Genomic DNA, 16,899 nt, shown 5'->3' with positions numbered 1-16,899 from the left:
TTCTCTTTTTTTTTTCCTGGTAGGAAGAGTAGATCCAAACGCTTTCTTCCTTGATACAAGAGGTGCCTCTGGGATTGCAGTGAGTGCAGAGGAAGGAGGAGAAGGCCTCAACTGTTGTGTGTGTGATTTGTGTTTCCCTTCAGCTCTGTTTTGCTGTATCTGCCACTCTTTTCCCTGCGGCCCTGTAAATTATTTAGAATTAAAAGCAGATGCAACAGAAAGAATTCCATGTGGCTTTTATTAGACAAACACTAGGAAATGAGGCTCTGAGTGAAATAACAAACAGGAGCATGGCATGATTTGCATAAATAGGAGTAGACCACTTTGACTTCTAAACCTTTTGCAAGTAATAGAGCAAGAACTACATGCAATACAAGACAAAACCGGGCGCACACTAGCTAACAGTACTGATGTCTGACTTCAATAGCATCTTTTGGTTGAAGAGGTGGTAGAGACATATTTCACACTGGAGCTGCTTCCCCCTCCCACACATGACCCAGCCATGCCTTGTCCACTTCCGGAGCTGAAGCTGATTCCTCCAGCGCAGACCCCGCTGCCAACATTGAGTCCGCTGCTGCCTCCGAGAGTGAGACAGTTTCCACTTCCGTATCCCGTTCTGGTCACAGCTGCAAAGGGAAAACACCATTTTCATAGATATCCATGAACACTGCCCCCTGAGTGGCAGCGAGACAAATGCAAAGGTCACAAAACTATCTTTAAAAGGAACTTACAGATATTCACTGCACTGGCACCTTCTCCAGACAGCCTGTTAGGGACCAAAATGAAAGACAGAATTCAAGAGGAGCCCATGGACACAAACTGCTTGAAAATGCAGGAGAATTTCCTCAGAATATATTTAGTAAAAGCTGGAAGGTTTGCATGAAAGGTTGCTGTCTTCCAGGAAAGCTCATCTCCATAAGAGATTGCATAAGGGGTTTTGGGTCTCTGGGAAGGGGAGAAATCCAGGAGTCTCCTTTAAGGCTGACAAGAGTCTGCAACTCCATTGCAGCTCTGGAAACCAAGACATAAAATTGCCCCTACCTGCACTCTTCTCCCTCCAGCAGCTTCCTGTAGGTCGCGATCTCGATGTCCAGGGCCAGCTTGATGTTCATGAGCTCCTGGTACTCGCGGAGCTGCCGGGCCAGGTCTGCCTTGGCCTGCTGCAGGGCAGCCTCCAGCTCAGCCAGTTTTGCTCTGGCATCCTTGAGGGCCATCTCGCCACGTTGCTCGGCATCTGCAATGGCTGTCTGCAAACTGGCACACTAGGGGAGCAAAAACAGCGGTTGGACTCCCCCCATCCAGAATATAGACTGGTTCTCTCCGTACCCTGAAGTCAGAGGTCTGGTCTAGATGCAGAAGAGTTTGGATTAACACGTTGATTTGTGATCTTATTTGTCCCTGAACTGATCTATGTTCTGGGCCTGGTCACAGCCTGGATTAAATCCAGCTTCACACCACAAGATTAGGACATGGAAAGAGTCAGAAGTTTTTTGCCATTTCTGCTGCCCTTTACCTGTTTCTTCACACTGTTGATTTCGGCCCGCAGGCGCTGGACATGACGGTTGAGCTCGGAGATCTCCTGCTTGGTGTTGCGGAGGTCGTCCCCATGCCTGCCCGCCGTAGCCTGCAGCTCTTCGTACTGTCGCAGAGAAAAGAAAAGTCAGTCGAGGTAAAAATCTATAGGTTTTTGGAGCAAAGCAGTGTGTGGGGACGCAGGGCCTGCCTCCCCTTGTGAATTTGGAAGCAGGAGTGTGATTTGCCCCTTGCAGAATTGCTTTGTAGGCACTGACCCTGGACTGGTACCAGGACTCAGCCTCTGCCCGGCTCCGGTTGGCGATGTCCTCATACTGCGCTTTGACCTCTGCGATGATGCTGTCCATGTCCAGGCTGCGGTTGTTGTCCATGGTCAGGATGACAGAGGTGTCTGAGATCTGGCTCTGCATCTGAGACAGTTCCTGCAAAAGCAGCAATTATTTGGGTGGGTTGCAGGAGTGAGAATGTCTTGTGCTCAGAGGGAGGAAAACCCCCAAGCAGAAGGTAAAACTGAATGCACAAGGGGATTTTGTCCAAGGGACTTTAAGGCAGGGTAGAGACAGCAGGTGGTATTCTGTGCAGAACAGAGGGGGAAAGGACACAAGAACGTGTAAACTATGAGGAAGATGTATATGTTCGTGCTTACTGTCTCATAGAGGGTCCTGAGGAAATCTATCTCCTCCATGAGGGAGTCCAGCCTGGCTTGCAGCTCCGTCTTGTTCATGTAGGCAGCATCCACCTCCTAGGAAAAAGAAACGTCACAGAAATGAAGTGGGTTTTCCATGAGCGGAAGAAAAGGTGGAGAGCGTATTTCTTGCTATGGTCACAAAGACTACAAGCACGGCCAGGAGACAGAGTGTGCACCCACCTTCTTCAGGATCACAAATTCATTCTCCACAACTGCACGCTTGTTGATCTCATCTTCATATCTGGGGAATAGAAATGGAGAGTTTGTCTAGGCTTGTAAAGAAATTATTTTGTTCAAAAATATTTGCAGAACGGCGCTCTAACTTTTTGTATATACAGCCCTATAACTTTCTGTCTGCCACTTTTAGCTGTGGGAAAGTGAGGATGTGGATGTCTTATATCCAAAATTAATCCTGAGCATTACTCAGAAGACCATTTCAGAGAAAAAGCATTCTTTTTCATTGCTCACATGCAATGGGATGCTGGCATCTGTCACAGCCCACCTTGTTCACTGGGCAGCTGACAGGTGAATAGACTTACTTGTTCTTGAAATCTTCAGCAAGGCTTTGCACTTTGTTTAGCTCCCCTGCCAAGTTCTCCTTGTCTGCCAGCAAGCTGTTCAGCTGTCTCCTGAGGTTGTTGATATAGGTCTCGAAAAGAGGCTCAATGTTGTTTTTGACAGTTTTGTTTCCTTGTTCTTGCAGAAGGGCCCACTTGGTCTCCAAAACCTTATTTTCTTGCTCAAGGAATCGGACCTGGAAAGGGGAAGCCGATTTTTCAGAAAGGCAGTGATTTCAGGAAACCTTACCTTGGAGAAGCAGAGTACAATCCTGCAAGGTACAGAGCACTTGCTGGAAGGTAGGAGCACTCAGGGAACACCTGAGAATTAGTACTCAAAGACTGGACTATAGCAGAGGGATTCTGGAAGGCCAAATAGATGGAAACAGACATTGCAAATTTGATGTTAATTCTTCTGTTCATATGGCAAACCCTGCCTCCTTACAGCCTGTATCATTATTACCCTTCTATTGCCTGGTCTGAGAATGCTAGGACTGATCTAAAAAGCTCTGTGTGCAGACCTCATCTCAGCATCAATGAGTGGCATGAATGATCTCAGACTGGGGGGCTTCAGGTTTTACTCCCAGGCTGCAAATGTTAGAAATGGCAGTACGTAAAGAGCAAAATTACTGATAACGATACAAGTTGTCATTTGTGTTTCCCCACTGAAGAATCAACACAGAACAATTGAGAAATCTCATGTCTCACCTTGTCAATGAAGGAGGCAAATTTGTTGTTGAGAGTTTGGATCTGTTCCTTCTCATCCTTACGAATACTCTGGATGTTGGGGTCAATCTCCAGGTTGAGAGGTTTCAGAAGGCTCTGGTTGACTGAGACTTCATGGATGCCCCCAGCTGGGAATCCAGGGCCACCCATGCCACCACCAAACCCAAAGGCACCACCAGCTGTACCACCAAAACCATAGGCAATTCCAGAGCCAGCAGCAAAACCTGCAGGTCCGTAGAAGCTACCAGTCCTTCCAGCCGTGGAGATTCTCTTGCATCCACCAAGGCTGTAGAGGCTCCTGCTTCCAAAACCTCTGCCAAATCTTCCAAACCCAGCAGCTGTACCACAGCTTCCACCTTGGGATACAGAATGTGAGCTGAAGCTGGTGCTGCTGCAGGTATTTGGGATGAAGGCAGAAGCAGCGCTGAAGCCAATTTTGCTTTGGTTCTTAACAGCACACTGCCGAGACATGGCAGCTGATCTGAGCAAGGTGAGAGCTGTAGAAAGAATAAAGCAGTGAGGAGGTGGCTGAAGGCAGGAAGCTGAAGCTGTACTCCCCCTGGGCTGATACTGGCTCTTTTATACCTTTGCAACCTGGGGATGGGTCTGGTATGGTGCTCATCTTACTGATTAACTGGGCTCGGCACACCCAGCAGCAATGCGAACAGTGAGTTCACCATGATGAGCACATGCACCTACGAAGCACTTCAAAAGTGCAAGAACTGCATTTTTCTGTGACAGTCATTGTCTAGCTGTTGAAATACCTGTGAAAACACTAAATACTGCCTGCTCAACTCTTGTTCACAGCCCTTCTTCTCCCTCTCCTTCCTTTTACCTCTGAAATCGAATGGTTCCCTGTGTTAGGCAAGTGCTCACTCATCTGTAGTTCATGGTGAATCAATCCTTTTCTTGTGTAAGGGCACATTCTTTCACTGTGCTGTGGTCCGAGGTGTGAGAACTTTGTTAGTGTGGGTCTTTGTTTTCCTGATGGTGTGGTTCTGAGTAAGCCCCAGCAGAGCACCAGCACCTCAGGCCCCAACTTGTTGGGAATTCTGGCCACTTGTTTCATGCCCAAACAAGAGGCCTTTAAACCAGAGCAGATACGGAAGGGAGAAAGAAGTGATAGAGGGACACAGCATGGTGATGGGATGTTAATACAAGTCTTGGACCATCAGCTATCAAAAACCAGCTGGGGAGTGGGAAAGACATGAACAGTTTTATGAATGACTTTCAGACCTCTTCTTTCTGCAGAAAGTGTCTATGTTTCATTCTGATTCAGACTGACAGGTGATGAAATATCAGAATATGTCCTGGGAGGGAGTTTCCGTTGGCCATTACGACACAAAACCTGACTTGGCAATTTACGCAGGCTTCACCTTCACCGATTTTGTGCCATCTCCTGACTCATTAGGTGACCTTGTCTCTATATGCTGTGAAGTCTGTTCCCAGGCTGCCCTGCGTACATCAATCTGTTGTTTTCCTTCTCCAGTATCTCTTACAATGAAATATAGGATCAAGGCTTGCAGCACTGTTCAGACAGCTCCCTCTACTCTTTATTTTGCATAGCTCCCAGGAGATGTGAAGTACTATGTTTTTCCAGTGAAAGACACATACACTATCTTGAATTGCCATATGCACGCTGTGCACAAACACTGTACACATGGGCACTGCTCCCAAAGCAGGCGAGATGTTCGAAGGTCTCTCCCAGTAGCTTGTGAGGGTGCCTGTAGCTTTGGTGATGGACCTACTTCCTTCAGTCCCTGCAGCCCTCTGGGTTCGCACTGTGCCAGCTATGTCTCTCTTGTTGATGCTCGTGCATAACCCAGGCACCTGCTCATCAGAGATGTTAGCAGTGCGCCTGCAGAGCACTTGCTGGGAAGTCGTAACCTTACCCAGTCATTAAAAAGACACGTGCTGGCACTGAGATATGGAGCAGGTGTTTGCAGATGCATCTTTCAAGTGCAAGTTTGCGCTTGCCATTTCACATACTGAGGCCATCAACTGACTTTGGCCAGAAGGTCCCTGGAGGGTAATTTGCAGATGCCCATCATCTCTTTTTGCCTCTCAGCCATACTTTTTTTCCTTTTTCCTTTCTGTTCTTTTAATATTTTCTTTACACACCCTGGAATGAAGCTAAAATAACTGTTCTGGGAGTGTTTCGACTATTTGGAGTTATGACATGCAGCAATTCTTAAGAGAGAGGAGCTGCTGTGACTAAGCCGCAGATTGTGCGTGTCCTGAAGAACTCTGTGAAAATGCTACAGGTAGCAATTAGGGATTAGGGAGTTTGGAGGTACAGTTCCCTCCACACGTTGCAAATTTGAGCCCCTGAGTGCAAGCAGCATTCATTTTGTTATGACTAAGGTCTTAACTTGAGCTATGTTAGACTTAACGAGGGCTATTCTCTCCTACTGGAATGCAAGCCCCAGGACATCTCTAAGGCTCTGTTTAACTGGTCCAGCAGGAGTGCATGCATGAAAGCTAGGTAAATCGTGACCAGAGCCCTGCTGTGGAGCAAGGACAGCTGTGCTTTATCCATGTAACCAGAGAGGCAAAGTTGTGTCTGTTTGCTTTTCTGGTATCTTGCTTAAAATGCAATGCCTGTAACACGTTGGTCTTCTGGCCTCCACTAGTTCCATGCTAAATTTGGGCAGCAATGAGGAAGACCATTACTTAGCCTTGCCCAGGCTGCTGTTTGGAGGGAGGAGAGAGATTGTTCCTCCTCACAAAATCACTGTGTGCTCAGCATGGAGAAGTGCAAGGAGAGGTGGTGGAGCAGGAGGGGAGAGCCACAGCAGACCCAGAACTAAACCTGCAAGATTTTGTGGAGGAGATCTCCTGAGGGGGATATGGAGAGGAATGTGCTGAGTTTAGAGCACCTGAGGAAATCGCTGTAAGCTGCTGCTCTCAAAAGCAAACCTGAATACAGTCTCTCTTTCAGGGTCTACCAGTTCCCTTCTACTCACCCATCTCCTCAAGTTTTTTTTTTTAAGAAGCCTAATCTACCCATTCCCTGCACTTACTGAGATACAGAAGTAAGGTGGGTGGATTTTTTTGTAATCTATGTTTGTTCAACTCCTCTTCCTCTCTCAGGGGCAGTAAAGTCTATCACTTCTTTGTAGCTTTCAGCCAGATGATGCTCTGCTTTTACTTCTCAATTAATTTCTCCTGATTACTCAGAACCACATCTAAAATTGCTACACCTCTTCTGGTTTTCTCTGCCTTCTCAAAACAAGATCTTGTCTCCAGTGCCTTCTAGGAAAGTGAAGAAACATTTGAATGGTGATGACTTTCTCTTCCTGACAGGTATCCAGGTCACCGAAGTCTCCTGTAATTAGCTCAACCTCCTTAGATATTTCTGATAAGTGTTGGGTGGGAGACGTCTCCCCACCAATGTAGCATGAATGCCTATAAACTGGACCCTCTGCTGGCTTATAGTCAAAGGAGAGAGAACATGAGCATCCAAGGTCCAAAATAAATATCTAAAACAGGGTGGACAGCGTGCTGTGCTCTGAGCAGAGAGGGCGTCCTGTCAACCTGCTCAGACAGCTGTTTGCGCTGCTGGCGTCTAGGCTTAGGTGAGAAGGCTCCCAGTAAATGGGTTTTCTAGATGGACTGATAGTCTTGAACAAGTTGGGTGGTTGCTCTGACTCCCCCGGTAATTAGTTCCCTATTATGTGTTTATACGGGTACATCACTCACTTGGCAGTGCCCTTTGTGCCCCTTGGGAGCCAGGCTGTTGGCTGTAGTGTGGTTGGAAGCTGCATAGCAAATGAATCTTAGTCCTCCTTTTCCCCTTGTGCCTGACTCTTGCCTTAGCGTGCCCTGCATTTAGCTTCCAGGTGTTTCACTTGCACAACGCGAAGAGCTGGTGCGTTGAAATCAATGGCAAAACTCCCTTTGGTGCTCTGTGTGTTTTGGCTGCTAGTGGGGAGATTCAGGAAGTACGAATGAGGAACAAAAATCTGCGCCTTTAACTGGGCAAGACCCTAGGAAAAGTGCTTGTTATCTGCATTTGCATTTGCTGTTCCATGTCTTTAATTAAAAGGTCCACACAATAGAATACATTACGTATGCGTTTTATTAGACAAACACCAGGAAGTGAGGAGAGACAAACAGTCATGGGACATATTTATATACAAAATCCGTCCAAAAATGCTGAGCTGTAACAAGTTGCAAATTTAAAAGCTGGACTCCTGTTCAGTAGCAGAGCCCTACATGGCACGTGCTAGACAACACAGCTGAGAGTTCCTAAAGTGAGGCTCTTGTGCGACAAGACATGGGGTTTAGGAGTTTACCTCTAGGCCCTCATTCTGTTGACCCCAACTATGCTTTAATAAAGGACCAGCGTTAAGGTGTTTTGTGGCAGATGGAAACATCTGAACTGAAAATCTTTAGCTTCTGTAGCTTCTTCTGGTTGAGGAGGTCGACACAAACTTCATGCTGGAGCTGCTGCCAGCTCCAAGGGCAGTGCTGCTAACACCAGGACCGCTTCCACAGCTGAAGCTGTTCCCCATGCTGCAGACTCCCCCTCCCATGCTGAGGTTGCTTCCTCCTCCATATCCCGTTCCAACAGTTGTTCTGGTCACGGCTGAAGAAAAAAAAGGGTGTTGGTCTCTCAGGGGCAGAGACATGCTCAGAGATTAATGCTGAGATCAGATAAGTACATGTATTTTAGTGACTTACAGATATTCACTGGCACGCCATCTCCAGCCAGCCTGTTAGGAGACAGAATGCAGCAAGATAAGAGATAAGAAGCTTTGGGGGGCAGGGGGGGGATAAAGGGAGTTTTTTAGGGACTTTTTAGGAGAAAAGTAAAAACTTGGCATAATTTGTGGACGCTTCACACAACGTTATTCCAATGTTATTCCAACCCCACCCGTCCCCCCTCCAGGATACCCTGTTAAGCCTGAGCATTTCAGAGTTGCTGAATATCTCCAACACTTGCATTGCTTTGCTCCTCCAGCATCAGGACCAGATGGGATGCATTTGCCACTCACCTGCACTCCTCTCCCTCCAGCAGCTTCCTGTAGGTTGCGATCTCGATATCCAGGGCCAGCTTGATGTTCATGAGCTCTTGGTACTCGCGGAGCTGCCGGGCCAGGTCTGCCTTGGCCTGTTGCAGGGCATCTTCCAGCTCAGCCAGTTTTGCTCTGGCATCCTTGAGGGCCAGCTCCCCACGTTCTTCAGCATCCGCGATGGCTGCTTTCAGGTTCGCACACTGGAGAAGAGAAACCAGCTGTCAAATTCTCCATCTAAGACCCAGACCCGGGTTTTTTTCTGCCCTGAAATCACAAGGTCTGATTCAAGCAATGAGGACTGGCTTAACCTGTAGGGATCTGAGGTTAGTGCTTGTAGAAAAGATTTGGGTTATGGGACAAACTGCCAGCCCAAAACCTGCTTACATTCCTTAGGGTTTTGCTCCAACTCTATTCATTTATTTGCCTTTTCGGCAGCACCATCTGGTTTCAACAGCAATTCTGTTTTGAGAGAAAAAGGGTCACACTGAGCAGGACTTGCCAAGGTTTCCTCTGATTTTTTTTCCCTGCCTCTCTGTTCAAAGCCAAGGGAGTAAACTGGCCCAGGTTGTACAGCTAAGAAGGTTAAACCCCGTGTGTTTTCTGCTGCCCTTTACCTGTTTCTTCACACTGTCGATTTCGGCCCGCAGGCGCTGGACCTGACGGTTGATCTCGGAGATCTCCTGCTTGGTGTTGCGGAGGTCGTCCCCATGCCTGCCCGCCGTAGCCTGCAGCTCTTCGTACTGTCACAGAGAGGCAACCAGTCAGGGTAAAACCCATCGGCTTGGGAGGAACCCAGTGTGTGGAGGGGGTGCTGGGAAGCACAGGTCTGTTCTTGAGCCCAAACTAGCAGCAGGAGTGTTGCTGCGCGATATACAGCAGTTGAGATGGGGTTTTGCTTTGCAAGAATCATTCCTTATCGGCTCAAGAAAAGACTTGATGGTAACAGAATGGAAACCCCCAATTCCTTCACCTTGGTTTGGTACCAGGACTCGGCTTCAGCCCGGCTCCGGTTGGCGATGTCCTCGTACTGTGCTTTGACCTCCGAGATGATGCTGTCCAGGTCCAGGTTTCGGTTGTTGTCCATGGTGAGAACAACAGAGGTGTCAGAGATCTGTGTCTGCATCTGAGACAGCTCCTGCAAAGTGAGCAGAAGATGAGGTGAGCTAATTCACTTTGGAGATGTTCTCATACTTACAGATTAACGTGCAGGTCTGGGAGAGGCTACAGATTGTTATCTAAGCTAAGACTGTTGGTATAACTCTGAAAAGGGAGAGGGTTTAGCATCTCCTGAGGGAAGAAATTACAAGCTTTCAGAGGAAAGGAGGGAGGGAAGCTCTTAAGTCTGAGGGTGTAAATGGCTAGGGAGGTGGTTGTACTCACTGCTTCATAGAGGGCTCTCAGGAAATTAATTTCTTCAGACAGCGCATCTGCCTTGGCTTGTAGTTCCACCTTGTTCATATAGGCAGCATCTACATCCTGGAAGATGAGATATTTAGGTAATGCAATTTAAACACTTATTAGTAAGTCAGGAGCATGCTTATCTCTGGTATAATAGTCCAGGGAAAATGACATTAAAAAAGCTTTTGGAATACGAATGGTCAGATTTGTAAATGAGCAGATGATTAGAGCTCTACAAGTCATCATTAAATTGTATTCAGCAATTTCCTCTCACCTTCTTAAGTGTCACGAATTCATTCTCTGCAACTGTACGCCTGTTGATTTCATCTTCGTACCTAATGGAGCAAGGCAGAAGGAGCATTTGTTTAGGCAAGTAACCGGCGGAGATGATTTTAGTTTGTTGGAATGAAATTCCTTAACAGCATTTTGTGTGCAATGCTCTTCTCTCCTACAGAGCATCTGAGCAAGAGACCATGAGCAAAGTTCCTAGGTTAAATTAGTGAAAACAAGTACATCACTTTTTTTAAAAAAAGAAGCTCTGCTATTTGTTTTTTCCTATTTTGGCCATTAGTCATACTCCTTCTGACTTTCTTAAGCAAATTAAGGATGCTATCCTGAAAATCTCAGACCTAGCATGTAATTTTTTTCTCAGTAGGTAACTTAGTTAATAAGTCTTTGATCATATTCTAAATTATTCCCTAAACGTTTTGTGTGTTTGGATCTCCGTTACTGTACATCTTGAGAAAATGGCACAGTCTTTGCTATTAGGATTTTCTGTGTCCCACTATATTTTTAGAGGCTCCCCTGGGTCCCCTCTTTGGCTTAAGGATGGGCAATGAAGAAGGACTGCACCTACACAGGTAGGTAGACCACTAACTCAACAGACTTACTTCTTCTTGAAATCCTCAACCAGGTACTGGGTGTTGACCAGTTCTCCCTCCAGCCTTCCCTTGTCGCCCAGCAAACTGTTCAGCTGCATCCTGAGATTGTTGATGTAAGTCTCAAAGAGCGGCTCGACGTTGTTTCTGACTGTTTTCATTCCCTGCTCCTGAAGCAGGCTCCACTTGGTCTCCAGCACTTTATTTTGTTGCTCAAGGAATCGGACCTGCAAGCAGAAATATCCTGAAGTGTTTTGAAGGAGCAGTGATTCAGGAGAATTTTCCTTGCGAATGCTGGATCTCAGTACTAGAGGAGGTGATAAAGTGCCCTTTCCAGCTAGTATTTATACCCAAATTCTCATCTGGTGTAAGCAGGAATTTGCTATTTGATTACAACTGCAAACTAACTCTGACTACTGATTTCCCTCCATCATACTTCCACTTCTTCCTTTTGCTAAAGCACGGCCAGTTGCATACATTTTGTGTGAATGCTGCACACAAAATCAGATAAAGATCAAATCAGGGTTTGCGCTTTTAATCAGAAAAGTATAGTAAAGTGCCAGTTCCCCCTTCTCTCAAATAATACCCCCCCTCAAAATCTCCAAAGAAAGGTAGCATTATCCTTGAAAGCGAAGAGGAGCTGTTCAGCTGGAAGAAAAGTAAAACAGATGCTCTGGTGCATCTAATACAATGAGGAAATGAAGCAGACAGAGTGTCAGGTTGGATTTTGCTATTTTGAACTAACAGTCCAAACATATCGGCACTGTTTCACTCATGGCTTTAAAATGCCTTTTAGGAAAATTCATGCAATGAGAAACTTACTTCTCCCTAGTGCCAGTTTGCGTGATTGCTTTCTCAGTCCTTTTAGATGAGTTGCTCACATCTCACTTTAATCATCTAAAAGCCTGTTGTGAAGGCTCAATGCAGAGAGGCAAACATCTCCAAAAGGATGGGATTATCTCCTAGAGTTCTCCTTCTCCACTGCCTACTAATGCGAAGTAGCAAATGAGGAGAACCTTGAACACTAGATGATTAATTCATAGCAACCACTAGGTAACAGGTACTGTTCCCTGGAATTTCTGGGGGCTTTGTCATGTTTAATTCCTCATTTCCAGGTCCTTCTCGATCAGCTTGTAAGGCTCCTAAGAAAACAGTCTCACCTTGTCAATGAAGGAGGCAAATTTGTTGTTGAGGGTTTTGATTTGTTCCTTCTCTTCCTTTCGGATCCTCTGGATGCTGGGGTCAATCTCCAGGTTGAGAGGTTGCAGAAGGCTCTGGTTGACTGAGACTTCATGGATGCCCCCAGCTGGGAATCCAGGGCCACCCATGCCACCACCAAAGGCACCATATCCATAGCCAGTGTTAGCTGACATGCTAAAGCCACCACCACAACCATACACACTACCAGCGCCACCACCAAAACCTGCAGGTCCATAGAAGCCACCACCCCGTCCAGCCACAGAGATCCTCTTGCATCCACCAACATTGTAGAGGCTCTTGCTTCCAAAGCCACCACCAACTCTACCAAACCCACTGCCAGCATTGCAGCCTCCGACCCGGGTGACGGAGCGTGAACTGAAGCTGGTGCGGCAGGTGTTTGGAACAACGGCAGAAGCAGTGCTGAAGCCACTTCTTCCCCTCTGGATCCGCACAGTGGACTGGCGAGACATTTCTGGCTTTTGGATTGGGATGGATGCTACAGCAAGAACAAAGGAGTGAAGGTGCAGGCCTGGAGCAAGGAGTAAGAGGGGAAAAAAGACGAACCTGTGCTCTCCACGAGCTCAGGAGAGCCCTTTTATGCATTTATGAGGCAGGGATGGGTTTGATGAGGTGGATCATCTTTCTGATTAATTAGGCTTGGCATGTCCAACAGCATTCTGGAGAGTGAACTCACTCCGCACACACGCCCTTCAGAAATAATATAGCCAGGTTCTAAGCAACAGTGGTATTGTTTGGAAATAACTGTCGCCTTCTGCCGTCTTTGTAGACAGCCAGACTCTTCGCCATATCAAAGGGTTCGAAAGTTGCAATGAGTAACTTTGGGTACGGAGAGGAAAACACCGTTCAAAATTCCTGTCACTCACCAGCTTTCTCATCTGAAAACTTTATCCCTCCGGTTTACTTTCCCTCTGTTTCTGTTCACAAGCAGGGCTTTAAAATGTTATGCTTTCTCATATTTTATACAAAGGAATATGTTTTAGGCAGAGCAATGTTTTGCAGCCTGCCCTGCAGCAGAGTAAATTGTTTTATCATGGGTTTTGGAGATGGAATATTCTGCTCAGCTCCTTCAACGCCGCAGCAACAAGATCTGCAAAAACACCTCTGCTCCCCACTCTGTAGGCTCAGCGTCCTGAGCTCTTCCGAAAATCTTACCTCTGCAGACTAACTCTTCTGTCACTCTAAAAAATACAAGAATGAAAACAGAAAGTTTTAACAAAGTCCTTCATTCACATGTGGATTTTGGCAGCAACGTTCGTAGCTACTGTTCAACGCTATCGCAAATACATGTGCTTTGGAGGTTTCAGCTTTGGTATTTTAGGAGGACGGAAACAAACAAACAAAATGAGGAAAAGAAAAAAAAAAGAAGGAGGAGGAAAGATTGTGGGAATAGGAACGCTTTGAATCCGCTGGCTCTGTGGAAACGGAGTGCGCCGAGGTTATTCCCCATCCACAGTTTATAAACCCGACCGTACTGTAGTTTCCCAAAGATTTAGGCTTGCTTCAGGCAAGCTCCACATATCTGGAAGTGTGATCCCGAGTGCTTGGATTCACTAGAGAAGTGCTCTGCAGGATTCCCCCTGCCCGGATCCACGCCAGGAGCAATCCGGACGCCCTGAGACACCCTGGAGCTTCCCTTTCTGAGCCTCGGGTACCTTTGCAGCCCTTCGTTTTGCATTTAGCATTGCAGGCAGATCAAGTGGAAAATGTGGAAAATAACTTCATTTTGAGGGGTGGCAAGCGTTTTTGGTCCTCATTGTGCTTCAGGTAGTTCAGGAAAAGATGATTCATACATACTTTGTTTATAGAAGCGGGATGAAATTACAAACACTTCCCCCCGAACAGCTTCCTCCCCTGTTATCTGCAAGTCTGAGCAGGTGCTGGCTGCAGCGCAGGTATAATGTAATATCGAGGAATCACCACGGTGGAGGGGCGTTTTGCTTTGAACTACCTCTGTCTGGCAAGGCAGCATGGTTAATTAAACCCCCAGAAGTGCTTTGTGTCCCTATTGTTTTCACGGCTGCTTTCTTTCAGATGCGTTCCATTTGCAATTTACTTTTAAAGAGGAGGAGGGGAATAAATAGCAATTATTTATTTTGGTGTCAATTAGAAGACCGGGCTTTTATTGTAAGCAAGGGCTGACTCCTGCAATTTTTGCTCAGCAGGGCTGTCTCACTGGATCCGTGGGAACTGGAAGTAAATGGATTGCGACCAATGGATCTGCGCCCGAAAGGTAGGGGATTACTGACCAGTGTTGGGCTTTGCCCACCAATTGACATATGTCATGACTTGCATGCATGAGCTTGACCTTTCCCTCCCACCTCCCCATGGTGTGCTTGATTCACAGGAGAAATAAGTCACAGACAGCAGAATACTTGGAAGTGGATGCAAGCTGCCAGCTTTCTCCTTAAATGCCTATGGCTCCTTTGGGAATTACTCTCTTGCATACTTTGGCTATCTGAAAAGATTTCTGCTCTCCACATAGTCAGTGGAGATCGCCACCAGATGATAAAGCCTCCCATCCTAAGAGGGATGGAAGGAAAGCCTCTGGGGATTGCTCTCCATCGCCAGCGCTGTGCGGGTAGACCAGGTGTCTGACTCAGGGTGTATAAAGTTAGCCAGCCCGAAACCCACCCTTGGTTACTAACAGCGTGATGCGTCAGGACTTTTCTTTTCCCCTCAGGCTCCTTTTACATGTGAAACTTGTCTTTTTGGCCAAAGAATACGCCAACTGCATTGGAGTCCATTGTTAATGATGGTAATACTACAGCTCCTCCAACCAAGTAAGAAGAAATTAATTTCTTTCCATTTCACACTGGCATTAGGGTGGAGGTGATGAGGTTGTCACTCACCTGGAAGGAATTTGAGAGGAGAGGTAATTACAAAAGGCAGAGAGGTGAGCACAAGGAGCTGTAGCTACAGGTTTGGGGTATGGGGTGATGGCACGGGGGCCCCCACCCTGCTCTGTTGATGAAACACTGGGTTTCCAGGGAGCTCCTGGGGAATGTCTCCCATGCACTCTGCAGCTCTGGGCATGTAAATGAATTTGCTTCTCAGATGCAGATAACTGCTCTGATACAGAGTTTTCTTCCTCCTTATCATTCCTTCCAGCATTATCCAGAGGATAATGTTTGCATTCCCTCAAGTAGTTTTTGCTCCTAATTCAAGAGAAGGGAGATGCGTTTGGGCCAGGTTAGAACTCCTCCGACGTGGCCAAGGCCAACTGTGAGGCAGAGCAGGCTCCAAAGCCTCTTTCTTCCTTTACACTCTTCTTTCTTCCTCCCAGGCTGAGCAGAGGGGACGGGCAAGGTTGGGCATGAGTCCCCGACCCAGAGGCAGGAGATGCCACTACAGCAGGCTGTAAACCTGGAGGTAAGGTCCTGGCTGAGTTTAGTTCTGGCACCATGCTGATGTCAAGGTAATAAATACTCTTTTGAGAGTAAGAAAGCATTTTATGGCTATAGCAGGGCAATAAAGGCAACTCAGTCCCCCCGAGTGAGAAATTTGACCATTTTCTCTGTACCTGGAGAGTGAGCAGATGGTACCGCCGACAGTTTTTTATCAGCTTCTCTCTGCCTTCTCTTGGCATCTCTGCTCTTTTCCAACATCTGCCCTGGAAGCCCTTGCCTGGATGATGGGTATCCTTTCTCAGACAAGGCTGTTTTAAAGTGCCTCTGTATGTTTTCCTTGCAAAAATACATATATTCATAAAATAAGAATGTGTCTTGCTAACTTGGGCTGGTTCACCTATGCTACCTAATCTCAGTTTAATTATCAGTAAAGTCAAGGCTGTAATTTAGGTTAATTGCTTAAATTAAAGCCTTTGGGTTAATCTTGGGCTGCTAACCTAAATTCAAACCCTGCTTATTTTGACTGCAATTTACCATTTCATCCTGAGTTAACGAAGCTGGTCATCTTGAGTTTCCTCCAGGAGGGACCACACAACTCCGCAGTGTCCCTGTGCTGCGGGGATGGGAACCTCCAAGAGCTCCTGAACGGGAGGCGAGTGCCCAGGAATCTCATTTCCTGAAGGGATGAATTAGGATGAACTCCTCAGAAGCTTTCCCATAGGTGTTGCCCTGTGATGGGTGTTGCAGTCCTTTGAGCCTGTTCCCAGCAGTATCTGGAGGCCAGTGAGCTATAACTATTAGATGACTTTGAAGTGTAGGCGTGACCTGCTTTCTCCAGATAATTATTTTCTGTGCTAGCACAGAGACACTGATGCAGCCCAGGGTTCTGGAATAACTTCGTATTCATTATTGCTTTTGTTACCAGATGCTTCATCCAGAAAGGGGAGGTTGTATTTCCCCCTATAGCTTGTAGTAAGTTAAAAGAGCCTCTGACCTTAGGTGGGTGTCAGCTGACACCTTCTTCCTCCAGTTCTGATGCTTGAATGCCGGTACCCAAACAAACCTAAATATCCTAAATTACATTGTAACTCTTTGTGAGCCAATCTTTAATCCATAAGTAGGTCTGCTGAGCTAAGATGCCCACCAAGCTCTGCGTGGAAAGCAGGTCTTTCAACATGGGAGGTTATCGCAGCACTGTTGTAATGCGTCCTCCTTCCTCATGGCCCCAGGGTAAGTCTTTTCTCCTGATAAAGAGCACAAGGCACTGGAGACTGTGAGGATGGAAATTCCTGTTGTTTCAGATCAGCTCTGAGCCTGCACGTGTCATATCCCACAGCTCCGTCCTGCATGCAGGCAGGTTTCCAGCATGAGTTTCCTTCCAGAGAGCAGTAGCGTTTGTACAAAGTTTTATTTCTCCTTATTAAAATGAACCAGATCCACACAACGCCCTTGTTAGAGCATGCACCTGGTAGATAACGAGGATTATCTGTCTATCCTGGAAAATGTATCTGGTCATGGTGCTCCGAGCTG

At 46.7% G+C, this 16,899-nt stretch overlaps 2 protein-coding genes across 2 annotated transcripts; both read right to left on the bottom strand.

Annotated features, from left to right (window-relative positions):
• Nucleotides 1–420: 420 nt before the first annotated feature.
• LOC134152135 (keratin, type II cytoskeletal 5-like) lies at nt 421–3,975 on the bottom strand. Its single transcript, XM_062597261.1, has 9 exons — nt 3,487–3,975; nt 2,761–2,975; nt 2,402–2,462; nt 2,180–2,275; nt 1,791–1,955; nt 1,514–1,639; nt 1,042–1,262; nt 732–766; nt 421–626 (listed from the first exon to the last, which is right to left on the bottom strand). Exons 1-9 carry the CDS (start codon nt 3,973–3,975, stop codon nt 421–423), a joined length of 1,614 nt encoding a protein of 537 aa, XP_062453245.1.
• Nucleotides 3,976–7,898: 3,923 nt separating this feature from the next.
• On the bottom strand, nt 7,899–12,471 carry LOC134152134 (keratin, type II cytoskeletal 5-like). The gene is made up of 9 exons (XM_062597260.1): nt 11,962–12,471; nt 10,814–11,028; nt 10,198–10,258; nt 9,906–10,001; nt 9,496–9,660; nt 9,140–9,265; nt 8,505–8,725; nt 8,191–8,222; nt 7,899–8,095 (listed from the first exon to the last, which is right to left on the bottom strand). The coding sequence occupies exons 1-9, from the start codon at nt 12,469–12,471 to the stop codon at nt 7,899–7,901; spliced, it is 1,623 nt and encodes a 540-aa protein (XP_062453244.1).
• Between the last annotated feature and the right edge of the window lie 4,428 nt (nt 12,472–16,899).

This window comes from Rhea pennata, chromosome 29 (genome assembly GCF_028389875.1).
Source record: "Rhea pennata isolate bPtePen1 chromosome 29, bPtePen1.pri, whole genome shotgun sequence".
NCBI classification, from domain to species: domain Eukaryota; kingdom Metazoa; phylum Chordata; class Aves; order Rheiformes; family Rheidae; genus Rhea; species Rhea pennata.
Note: the sequence above shows the minus strand (reverse complement) of the source record. Positions and strands in the feature narration are given on the sequence as shown.

Bases quoted from the DNA above. Each gene is read 5' to 3' on its own strand.
- LOC134152135 (XM_062597261.1), bottom strand. From the start codon at position 3,975: ATGTCTCGGCAGTGTGCTGTTAAGAACCAAAGCAAAATTGGCTTCAGC. The intron at 2,976-3,486 runs GTGAGACATGAG...TCCCCTTTCCAG, and splicing joins TTGCCTCCTTCATTGACAAG to GTCCGATTCCTTGAGCAAGA. The intron at 1,640-1,790 runs GTCAGTGCCTAC...TCTCTGCGACAG, and splicing joins AGTCCTGGTACCAGTCCAGG to TACGAAGAGCTGCAGGCTAC.
- LOC134152134 (XM_062597260.1), bottom strand. From the start codon at position 12,471: ATGTCTCGCCAGTCCACTGTGCGGATCCAGAGGGGAAGAAGTGGCTTC. The intron at 9,661-9,905 runs GTGAGTACAACC...CTCACTTTGCAG, and splicing joins TGAGAGCCCTCTATGAAGCA to GAGCTGTCTCAGATGCAGAC. The intron at 8,096-8,190 runs GTAAGTCACTAA...TTTTTTCTTCAG, and splicing joins TGGCGTGCCAGTGAATATCT to CCGTGACCAGAACAACTGTT.